Genomic DNA, 12,681 nt, shown 5'->3' with positions numbered 1-12,681 from the left:
CATGTTCTGATGCATAAATGGGAAACAGTAGCATTATTATTCAGGGAAGTCTTACCTTGTTTGGTCCTCCCCTAGACCTCATTAACAACATCCTGACTGACAAATTAAAACAATATTGGAATAACAGTACAACATAATAGGAGTAACCAAGTGTGAATAAACACATATTTCAATAAAGTCCAGCAGCTGCAGCTCTCTCAAGTTTTCACAGAAGGAAAGTGGATGTTTGCAGTTGCCGGGGAGGTTTAGAGATTAATGCATTTTATATCTTACTGTTCATCTTATCATAATGTTCCGTTTCTGCATGAAGGCAAGCTAGCAACCGAAAGGTGACTGCAACATAATTCTCCATATTTATTATAATGTGCTCCACAAATTTAGATTAAACTTCCCATTAATCTGTTGACGGTCTGTATCTCTCTTCTTTTGAGTCCTGACGACATCTCAGTCAGGTCTTTAGAGCAAGCAGGTCCTCTGACCGCCCTAATCCTCTAAATCAGGATTTGAACGGAAAGCTCTTGTGCCTAATGCTTATAATTAGCATTTCTTCTTTTGCAGCATTTCTGAAATTCACTAGACATTTTATTTAAACATGGCTATTGAGGGCAACGACTTTGACCGTTTGAAGTCTTGGTAGTCTCTCACTTTTATCCCGGAGTTTGGGATGGAATGAATAAAGTCTCAAGTCCCCCATGGTGTTCTAGCTCCAGCAGTTTGTCCCCTCACTGACGTGGGAGATGATGGCCCATGAGGGATCTCACATCGTAGCTGACGGTCCATGTAGGTGCAGCTGCATGCTTTTCTCCTCACGAGCTTCCTAACTGAGCCAGCTCCCGCACGGCATGTGCTGCTCAGTACATGGTTCTGCTGACTTTCTGTTTAACTCAAAATGACAACAGTTTGCTTTGTGATATGTAATAAAAGGTTCACACAGGGTGCAACATAATCTACATGGCAGCTACATCTGCCATCTTGCCATCCATAAACTTCTCCACATTTTATTCTCAAATCAGCATTATGTTGTTTTTCATAAAACACAGGATGATGGTTCTGACTAATCTGGTAATTCTAAATTAGCATATTTGTACTTCAGTCAGTCTTTTAACTTCAAAATGACGAGAGGAAACATGTCTTGCATCAGACGTCACTGAAGTCAGTGGAAAAAAATGGTGTTCGATGTAGCTTGGCTGCTGTCAGCAGGGCTAATATGCTATCCCAATGTAAACACGAAGACTGACTCCTGCTTGAAGAGCATCATGGGTAGTGGAGTCCACAAAGACCTAACTCCTGCCACTAAATTATTCTGTGCTGATTAATCAAATATTGGATGAAAGGGACAGTGTTGTATCACATTCACTGTTTTATATGTAGTATTAGCTTATTAGCTTAAATGTTCTATGAATTATTAACTTACAATTCCTTCTGAAATAAACATTTTCCTCAAATAAAGTTACAGCAAGCGTCTTTAGTATCTCGCCATTATTTCAAGCGAACAAGAGTACATCAGAACAAATCTAACATTGATTTATTCGCAGATAGATTTTGCCCTTGAGAGTGAATCAACTTATCCTGTAATTCCATTGTAGTATTTATTTTTTTTTTGTAGCTGTTTTTTGTTAAATGTGACTCAGGCTTTATTAACCACCGTAAAAAGGAGCACAAGTAGCCATTTAGAGACAAAGGCTTTTAATCAGTGCAATCACTTCACAGGTCCTGTAGGTTGTTTTCTCTAATAAACCAACAACGCTCTCTTGATTCAAAGCAGTTCAGCATGCGTGAGACGTTTCACCGACGGCGAACAGCGTCTGATGATGTTCCTCGTCCTTTCACATAACCAAAGCGATAGAAAGGTTTTGATCGTGAAAAGCTTTAGAAGACCATTTGCAGCCACATTTAATTACGGCTGTTAGAAACTCTTAAAAGTTATCTGCTTGCATCTTTCCCATGTGCTGTAACCTCAAGTACTTTGATCCAAGGTCAAAACCACTTAGACGATGGTAAAATATGTATGACGGAACGTGTTTAATGGCGGCACTCCATATCCCCCTCTCTCTCATTGCAACCTCCAGCCAACAAAGGAGACTTGGACCACACTGTCACCACTGGAGGGAGGTGAGCAGCTCAGAAGCTGTTCTAAATAAGAGTAGATGGGGGGGGGGGGGTGTAGATTCAGAGGTGGTGATTTATAGATCCAAGAGAGGACAGAGGGAGAGGGAGCAGCCGGTAATCAGACAGCGACAGCAGGGCGGTGCAGCTTGAGAAACATGGAAAAAAAATAAGGAAGACGACAGTGCGCTTGGCAAAGGAGCATCCTCTTCGGGTGAGGGGAAGCTGGACTGACGGGGCTGTGCACCGCTGGTGGATGTGCCTGTGTGGAGGCTGTGCTGTCAGCTTGTGATTAATCTACCAGTGTCTGTCTAATTACCACCCATGCCCCTCCGTGTTCCTTATCTCTGCTGTAGACGCGCTGACCCTCACCAGAAACTCACTGCTCCCAATGCAAATTAAAGCCCTGTAAATATTTGCTTTTAACTCTTGCCTACACATTGTTACCAATTTTGTGCTCCAGTGGTCCGCGGCCCCTCCCACCCGCCTCCTCTTACACACACACACATACACACACACACACACACACACACACACACACACACACACACACACACACACACCCTTCACGCTCATCGTGCCACCACCCGCCCTCAGTTTCTGAATCTATTGTATCTGTATTGCAGCTGGCAGTCGATCAGCCCATTCTCCTCCTCTGTCAGCCCAGTCTATGCAACGATTGAATAGAGTCGGGGGGGGGGGGGGCTGATAACTTCATTGTAACCTAGAACGGCTGAATAGGAACATTTATTTTAGTGTGAATTCTTCACTGTTGCGGGAAAAAACTGCATGAAACGGAATGTTTCATTGTGACATTGGATATTAAAGCACCCACGTAACATTTTTTTCAAACACCAGTTTTTATGACGTTGATGAAGACGCAGACTGTGGATCAGATCAAAGAATAGATGCATCGATGAAGACGCGTGAAAATACTGCAATAAAGGATTATATTTTTTAACATTTTTCCCCGGGGAAAAACAAACATTTTAGACATGAGATGTTGGCGAACGTGAGTCCAGACTCAGCGGACCCGCCTCATACTTGTGCAGTAAAACTAACCACGATCGGGCGCTGAGCAATTTGTGACTAATCCTGCAGGTTGGCTTCCTTCTTGAATTCATATTTTAACCGAGCAGAAAGGAAATTGGCACTCAAATCAGTGAATCTGCTCGTAGATCAACATGCAGTCAACATTCGCCTGCGGGAACACCCAGAAGAAAGTCCAAGTAGTGGTTGTGGAATCACTGTAACCTCCACACTTTATCTCAGTGAAAACCCACCCTCATTCAAAAGCTTGGCAGTTATATTTCACGCAAAGAATTCCACTTTCACAGGTTCTAATTTTTATTGATATAATCAAGTATTTCAGTTAGTTCCTATTTAAGAAGTCTGTGAAGAATAAATGACAGCACATAAGTCACTTCCTGTATTTTTTACATCCTGAAGACATTGAAAATGCTGCCTTTCAGTTGAAAGTGCAAGCGCCTTTTGCAAGTCTACCATAAAAACTTCAGTGTAAGTTAGATTATATTACACATACGGTAACGGTTCAGGATAATAAGAGTAAACACAATAGATGCTGAATCACCCAGTGCACGGTAAAGTGATGATGACCGACTGGAGACTTGTAGTCCTGCTGTTAGAATTCTTGTGAAGATATAAATCCAGGGGTGATTGTTCTGTTCTACATACCTCTGTTTCTTCCCTCCATCTTGAACCTTTGCTGGACTTTGATTCTTTGTGGAGAGAGAGAGAGAGAGAGAGATATGGAGCTTTGAAATAAAGCAGGCGCTGACTTGCCCCTTGGCTCTTTTTTGCTATCCTGAGCCCACACAGAGGCTGTTAGCAGGATGGCAAACCCAAAAGCTCCGACTTACAATCGTACCTTGATGTTCGCCGTATCGCCTGGCATTAATGTGGCATCTGCAGAGATGAAACGAACCTTTGTGCTCAACCAAACTCTCAGAGTTACTTTGTGATCAACGCAGATATGCAGAGAATCCCCCAAAATATCACAGTTTTGGTACATTTTCATGCATGCATGCTGTAAATGTGGAGGCTGGCATGGACACACAGATGCAGGGACATTGACTTTCTTATATAGCAAACGTGAAAAGGAGTGAGCAGTGGTGGCTCCCGGACTCAGACTTTGTCATGCACGGGGCATGAGTCTGCGGCTGGATTGGAGGAAAAAGGAGGGGAATTTATGTGAGCGTGATTGTGATTGCAGCTGGTCGAATTTGACTCTGAAACACATTTGTTGGCTGCTGGAGAACCAGGACAAACTTTTTGCTACCACAATGATCTTTGGAAATTTTGGAAGGTCAAGAACAGCTAAAACTCAAACATATTCAAGGTTAATTTCTACTTTGACAATGTGCAGTTGCTACTGGTTACAGAAACTCCAGAGTACAGAAACAGGTTATGCAGAGAGGAGTTAGTCCAGACAGTGGCGCCACTATCGTATTTCCTATGTGTAGGTGGTTGGATAAGGTTAAACTTGACACTGGGCATGCTGGACCATGTGGACTTTTAGTTACGGACTGGTTTTTGCATCGCTTCTTAGTAATTTGTGTTTTCTTTTGTGTTTCCTCGTCAGTTCATATTTTATTTTGAAATTCACTTCCCTCTTTCGTCTGGTTTGCTCTACTTCCTGTCTTGGTTGGTTTCCAGCGCTGCGTGTGTGTGCTCACCTGTATCCTGTCTGGTAATCAGTGCTGGTCAGTCCCTGCCCTGCTGCTGACACCTTGTGGCCTCTCACCTGTTTCTCGTTGTGTGATTAGCTCAGTTTGGTTTCTGTCGCAGCCTTTGGTCGGATCCTTGTTTGTAAGTTTAATTCTTGTTTGATTGAATATCATCTGAGGTCACTGTCACACTTCCACTCAGGGGAGAAGTTGCAAGTAATAGGAATTTTAAATTCATTCCACTTTGCTTCTACGATGTCATCTGCCCGCGAGCATCAAACCATGCTACCAAACGCTATGTGGTCAGAGCAGAGAGGTGCCGGGCTTCCGCCCCCATGTCCTCAATGATGCTGCATGTGCAACAATGTCTTAATTTGTCCTCCACTCGACTTTAAACTGCAGGGAGCATTTCAGTCGGTGCTTTAGCTTTGTTTTATTAGTCTACTTAATGCCAAACCTCTGGCAGGTGTTTCCACACCTTTCCTGTGGTGCCACATAAAACTGTCTAAGAGCAGCAAAACTTTTTTAGTTCCTCTTATGAGTTTATAGACAAGTAAAAAAAAAACAACAACAAAAAAAACCAACTCCCCCACCCCTCCTCCTCCTCTCCTGGATCTGTCCTCCCCACCTTGCAGCATCATCGCCTACATTTGTCAGCCAATAAGTTGAATGTATTATTGTTCACTTCCTTTTTCCGCCTCAAACAAACTGCACCACAGTTCACCTGGAGGACCGTTGACCAGGTAACTTTCACGCCTGTAAGTTTGGATTGGATCAGAAAGAAAAGTCTTGATTCAGGTGCGAAAGAGCCGTTGGTTCCTCAGATCCTGTCTGCCTCCTTCTCTCAAAAACCCTCACAAAGTTGTCTCCATGCTAAGCTAAGCTAAGCTGCCATGTATGGCTGTAGTTTCACATGTAGTTTTAATATTTTTAATGTGCGTTTGAATACTTAAGTAGGAACCTTGGTGAGAAATATTCAGCTGTTTTTTTTTGTGGGTTTTTTTTGCTCATCAATCATTGCGAACACTGGTGACATGATTAGTCTAAAGCTTTCAGTTTAATGATAGCAGCATTACTGCGCTAATAATTGGCAGCAGAAATGCTGGTCAACCAATTTGGCATCACCATTCTCACTGACAGAACCGAGTCCTGGTCCTCAGCCTGGGGCAAGGCAAGGCAAGGCAAGGCAAGGCAATTTTATTAGTGGAGCCTGTTTTCACCACCAGTTTGTCTCCAGGCTTCATGGCATCATAACAACATCCTCTGCCCTCAGACCCTCACATCGACTGAGGAGAAACTCCATAGAAAACCTTTAACAGGGAAAAATCTGAGAAACCTCAGGGTGAGGAGGGGAGGAGGATCCCTCACCAGGAGGGACAGACGTGCAGGAGATGTTGGTACAGACAAGAAAACAGTTTACAATGCAGAATGTGGGAAACACGGGGCTCCAGTGTAACCAGCCGCTCAGTGTTACTGCTGGTTTAGAGGGATGTAACAGGTTAGTGGCTGGAGCCTGAAGTGGGATGCCGAAGACCTCTCGGCTTGCAGATAGTAGCTGGCTGTGGATTGCAAAGAAGAAAAAAAAAAAAGAACTCCCTTAAGGCCTGGTTTGTACTGAATTTAAATAACATTTAGTCATGGAACACATTTTTTTTTTTACCATTGTTGTGCATCTTTTGTGCTTATGCTGAATGATACACAAAGCCCTGTGGCAAAAGAGCCCGTAGTAATCAGAGGAAGAATTTGTCACCCAGAGATTTATGTGGCGGTGCATATTTGGATGAGAAATACAAGCGAGAGCGAGGGAGCAGGTGAGGGAAGGGGTCGTGGAGAGGTGAGTGTCTGAACCCCTGAGTTTAGACACTTATTAGCCCAAAGACCATTTGATCGAGCTCGTGAACTTCTTTAAACCTGTCTGTGTGATGGCGTGTGCTCACTCTTCCATGGCTCTTTCCCATATTGCTCTGTTGCCATGTCCTGCTCTCCTTCCACCAGTCACCCCCACCTCATCTTTCCCTCTCTGCTTCATCAATCACTTAAACTCTCCCACTGCTTCCAGAAAAGCTGGACCAATTAGTCCCTCTATTAGAGCCAATTAGCAATTAAATGCACTCAGAAATTCTGGAGGCACACTCATGCCTGCCAGAGTCGTAGATTTGAAGCAGTATTTTTTTGTCTTGCACGGACCCTCTCCAAACTCTTTGCCCTACTGTGCTGAGGGGGCAGGTCTGGGGCAAGAGGAGTCCATTTGACCCCTTTCGTTCAGTCCTGTGGATGTGACCCAATTAGCTGTCCTGGTAGAGTTGTTTTGCGATCCTGTATCGATCCCCCCCCCCCCCCCCCCCCCAAGAACACAATGACGTTGTGGATGTGAACATCGCTTGCTCCACACGCTCCACAGTTCCTTCACCAGAGCTATGTGTCTGCCCACTCTCATCCGAGCTAGCTTCTGGCGACCAAAACTCAGCGGCCCCTCCTGGGCCTTCTGGAAGCGGCTTTAGCATCCTTGAAGTCTCCACTGACCTGGAGAGCTTAGCCAATTGTAGACAAGCACAGTAGACACCACACTGCATGGACACGTCCTTGGATGAGATGCTGTCAGCAGGTTGGAACAGCTAGGCTAACTAGCAAGTCTCAATGAATGAACACCTTTCTTCTTACCTTAAAGATGCTTTCATGTACAGAAACAATGAGAGTAGTGTTCTCCTGCTATCCCCAGCAGCCTGACTCCTGATACTGATGTACTGAAGTGCTAATTCATATTTCACAGTGGGTATTGGCATAATTGACAGCATTTTTGTAACGCAGATTTCATGGCAACTTTCTTAAAGTTTAAAATGCCTTGCATGCAGTATCATACTATATGGCTCCGGGACGCAAATCGCACCGCCAGTACGCAGCAGCTGCAGACTGGAGGACTCTGAAGGGTCTCTAACCATGCATTTGCTTTTGTCCCTTCTCTCACTCTTCGACTCTGCTTCTCAGTCTCTTTCATGTGTTTTGGAAGATGGAGGTTTCACGGTACATTTTAGCGTACACAAGTGTGTGGAGGTCGATGGAAGACGCGTCATTGCGTGCGGCGCAGGGCAAGCCGACCCCTTCACGGTTTAATTATTGCACACACACGTGCTGTCTGCTTCATCAGTGAGAGGATACACACCCAGACACCACCCCACCCCCCTGCCACCACCACCACCTACACACACACACACACACACACACACTAACACAGATATCGGCGCGTAGGCAATACAACAGTGAGAGGAACAAAGGCGGGCAGCAAGGTATTTAGGCTGAACGCACTGTACCAAAAGAAGACAATGAGCGATTACAGACACCGTAGTGATGCCGTGGAGTGAATTTAAAGCTCTCACAATTACTGAAGGCACACAAATCCATTTTACGCGTTTTTTTTTCCTCCTCACAAGTTGGATTATATCCTCCCCTCAAAGAGTTTGTTGTAGATGAGAAACTGTATTTTTACATGAATGCACTTCAGACTGGCTGCTCATCAGCCTATAGACTAATTATCTCGGGTCTCGCCTCCGGATATTTACCTCTCTTACTTTCAATTTCAAAGGTTTTATTGGCAGTGGGGGGAGAGTAAAAGACAACAACAAGAGAGTTTCTTCCACGGGTGCAGGCGATGTGATCGCAGTTAATGATGTCTGTAAATTAGACTATTACGGTGTGGTGGTAAAGTAAGGCAGAACATGAAAGGAAGAAGAGGTCATTGTAAATAGAAAAAAAAGGAAGGTAGCAACAGACTGAAATATTTAACGGGTAACCGCTCACGTGTGATTCAGTTACGTGCGTGCTCAATACAAGATGGCAGCTCAGGCGTAGCCGTGTCCAAGGCCAACCAATTTAGTCTCAAGTGCTGAGAACCCTTGAAAGTCTCTCCTAGTTTCAGAGGTTTCTACATTTATTTGAGAATATTATTTAGTTCGATTTAAGGAAACGCCTTCACCGATTGATCTTCGCCTCTGTTGTCATGCAAAATCCCATTTCTGGCACAGCGAAATGTTGTGAATTAGTTCAGAATTTAGTCTTACACCCTTAAAGTGGACTGAAATCAATTCCTAGCTGTGTTCTCCATGCGGAATTCACAGATTTTCACCTACTTGCTCCCAGTGCAGTTGAAGTAATTCTTTTTTTTTTAAATCAATTTAGTGGTCTGAAGTAGTCAGCCACTCTCCTAAAACAACGTTCTGAGTGACTTGTTGTTTCTAAGTGGAACCGAGACCAGCACACAGCCTTGGAAGGCGTGTTAAGAATGGGAAGAGCAACGGTGCAGCGATGGAGAAACACTCGTCCAAAGCTGAGGCCATCTCCGAGGAGGAATTGGCTCGCCATGAGCGACACTTTGATGCCCTCCAGTCAAAGATATCCTCACTGGAGGAAGAAACCAATACGCTACGGGCAAAAGATGCAACTTTAATGAAGCACAAAGAAAAGGTGGAGTGTGCATCCACATCATTGTCAAAAAACTGAAAGGCAGTAGAGGCAAAGTTAGTGGGCCTCACAGAGCAGAGCAGGAGAATCACGAGCTTCCACGTGATGTCTCACCAGCCCGCCGATTCTCAGGGAGAGGAGCTGCTTCCTGGTATTTGTGTTTGTGGGGTTTTTCTGATCAAGCTCTCCAAGTTGCAGAGACGACTCACGACTGGAGATGGAGGCCAAGGAGTCTTGCTTTATGACCGCTGTAAAAACTTCAAAGGGCCATGAACACGGCTCCTTTGATGAGCCTGTCAAGTTGGAGGACTTTCTCAAACGAGTGGATCCAAAAATTGGAAACAGTCCAGTGGGTCCAGATAGGCCAAGTTACTGGTCCTGCTGGAGCGAGTCTGTGCTGGGGGGGATTCTCAGCCGTGCTGTGCCCTGACATGCTGGATGGGAGTTGTGTGACATTTTGCAGGGATAGAGAATATCGAGGGTGTGGATTGTTTACTTAGTTCAACCGTCTATATGTGTAGTCTGAAGGACAACTGGAGATGGATCAGTTTTAATAAACGAGGGCACGAGGAATAATCTTAAAACTGGTATGAACGATGACTTTTACCACCCAAGAGAGACAGTCGATTTATGACTTTATTTTTTTATGAAGCAATTACAAGTCCAATAGACACAAGTACATAAAACACACATGCACGTCAACACACACACCTATTAATGTAGTTATGTGGCGAAGTATGTAAATATTAATATACAGAGAGAGAGAGAGAGAGGTTGTTGTGTGTTGTTATCCATTTATTAGGTTAATAGTGTCAACAATTGTAATGATCATCGTCCATCTACTGAGGTTAATATCCCACCGTGACACAGGGCCAGCACCAGGGTCAAATTAGCCCCCTGTCCACCCCACCACCTTCCACAGACTTTCTCTCCTCCTCCTCCTCCTCCTCCTCCGCTTAATCGCTCCCATCCTTTGTTGTTTCGTGGTTTGAAGCGTTGGCTTGGATGTTGATCTCTCCATCAACCCGGTGTCTCATGAGACGGTTTTAAACTCTTCCACACTTATTCTCTGCTTTAATATAAAACCTTTCTCAAAAAGTTTTACAGTGTTGCTACTGCTTACGTGTCCTCAAATTCAGAAACAAATGAATCAATATTTCAAGTGTGTCATCCAAGGATAACATTCACGTTTTGGCAATATCTGGAAAAAAAAAAAACCCACATCAGCAGTGTTCTAGATATGAGGAAGAAGGAAATGCAAACGGGGGTTGAGGTCGCACACATGTAAGGATGGACCTCGTATTAGCTGAGATACACCGAGTCAGAAAGCTTGAGTTTTGATGTGGTTTTTGCAGTGGCTTGTCTAAAAAAACTGTCAAAATGTGAGATTTGTTGGAGGAAAAAAAAAAGCAAATACGTAGTAGAATTACTGCCTAATTGCTGTACTGCCTTAGAAATATTTCACTAAAAGTAGAAAAAAATATATTCAGGTTTCTGTTCTATGGAAGAAGATTGCAGTGCCAGGCATTGAATTCACATTACCGAGAAGGTGATGAAGACTTTAATGTACAGAGCCATGAATGGAACACACTGCCTCAGGGCATCATGCAGAAACAAAGAGAGGAATCTCCGCAAAATATTACTGCAGAAACATCCCTTAGCTGATCAGCTGCTCGCTTCTGTTAAAAAAAAAACAAAGTTTTAATGATGTCCATGTCAATTAGTGCACACATCACATGATGTTCTGGTTTACTGTGGACACCAACATTCTTACTACTGTATTCCCTCTATAAAACGTGCAAGCGTGTTGGGTGGGGACTCCAGCTGTGGTCACAGCTAATGGAGATCTGATCTTCATGCAGCATCCCAGGCTGTCTAAAATCTGCTTAAAGGCACACATCATTGACCTTTGACCTTGCTGGGCTGTGAAAGCCTGGCCTCTTTGTCTCTCCTCTACATCCATGCTGTCTACTATATCATCTTCAAACCTCCGCTCTAAAGCCCACAGGAATTTAATTACCATGAATATTGCAGTATCAGTAGTGGGGTTGTGGCATGACATCAGCTGTTAGCTACACTCTAATTCTACAGTCGTGCATGTTAGTAGTAAGCTGGCAGGTTTAGAAGCAGTTCAACGTTTGACGCTCGTGCAGGTCAGAGGAGGACGGGGGTGAACAAGTGCTCCAGTTAGTGATGCATAAAAGATGTGCAGATGTGTAGAAATGTGCTCTCAACACAAGAGAATATAGGAGGTTCCCCAGCTTAGAGCCCGGCGCAAAAAGCGAGGGAGGGGGGCATTAAACGTCAAGAAAATGACACAGTATTCCTTAATTATCACATCAGGCTCTGTGCTGATGTCGTGTTTTTCATCTCACTGCAACAGAGGAGGAGGAAATGATGTTTTTACTGGAGCGAATGGAACGTTTATCAGGTCTATATGACCCCACCTTCTCTGTCCTTCACATGTTTACTGCGTATGACTATCAGTTAACCCTCTTTGCTCTCCCTCTCCCTCTCCCTCTCTCTCTCTGCAGTTACAAACATCAGTCCAATCATCTGAGTAAGGCCGACAGGGATGGAACGTAACAGAACCATGGCTGGCGAAATGTTTCGGACTGCCATGGCTCAACATCATCACTGACCTGGAACTCGCGCCGAGGTCCGACCTCCCTCTCCAGCACCCTGAGGGACCCTCCTCGCCCCCAGCACATGGTTTTACCCTCCACAGTACCTCCACGTCCTTGTCTTTCAGAAAGGCTCTTTTAAGTTTCTTAAAGGTCCTGTGTTTTAATTGCCCTCCTACACTTAATCCTCCAGACTGTTGGATACAATCAATGTACCTTTAAAAAGACATTTGGATTTTACTGCATTTTTACAGACTAAAAGCAGCTGGATGAACAGGATGAAACTACTCATGTACTCACTTCCTTTTGCTTTAAGTAAACAAAGTCGGTGGAGACTGCCGACCAGGAGAAGCTCCGTCATGGCGGACTGGTGTGTGGTGGGCCTGGCCCTCCTCTTCAGCCTGGCCTCAAGTCAGAAGCTGGACCCCTCGAAGCACCCAATAGTCACCACCAACTACGGCAAGCTTAGAGGCATCAAAAAGGACTTAAACAATGAGATACTGGGCCCGGTAGAGCAGTATCTTGGCGTGCCCTACGCCACTGCACCCATAGGCGACCGCCGCTTTCAACCCCCTGAAGCTCCTGGATCTTGGCAGGAGATCCGCAACGCCACTCAGTTTGCCCCCGTGTGCCCTCAGAACGTCCACGGTGTGCTGCCAGAGATCATGCTGCCTGTGTGGTTCACAGACAACCTGGACGTGGCAGCCGGTTACATCCAGAACCAGAGCGAGGACTGCCTCTATCTCAACGTCTACGTGCCCACGGAGGATGGTGAGTAGACGGTGTTACATGAGGGGCTGGGGGGGGGT

The 12,681-nt window shown here is 44.8% G+C and overlaps 1 protein-coding gene across 3 annotated transcripts in view; it reads left to right on the top strand.

The window, feature by feature from the left end:
• nlgn2a (neuroligin 2a) overlaps positions 1-12,681 on the top strand; it is a 182,304-nt gene that overhangs the window by 56,992 nt on the left and 112,631 nt on the right. For all 3 annotated transcript variants that reach the window (XM_086196886.1, XM_086196887.1, XM_086196885.1), the window contains one exon: positions 11,783-12,643. In XM_086196886.1, the coding sequence (XP_086053012.1) occupies positions 12,142-12,643 (502 nt within the window). In that variant the 5' untranslated portion in view covers positions 11,783-12,141. The remainder of the gene's footprint in view (positions 1-11,782; positions 12,644-12,681) is intronic.

Source organism: Aulostomus chinensis, chromosome 24 (assembly GCF_037954235.1).
Source record: "Aulostomus chinensis isolate RoL2024-O1b breed Wild chromosome 24, RoL_Achi_v1.0, whole genome shotgun sequence".
Classification (NCBI taxonomy): domain Eukaryota; kingdom Metazoa; phylum Chordata; class Actinopteri; order Syngnathiformes; family Aulostomidae; genus Aulostomus; species Aulostomus chinensis.
Note: the sequence above shows the minus strand (reverse complement) of the source record. Positions and strands in the feature narration are given on the sequence as shown.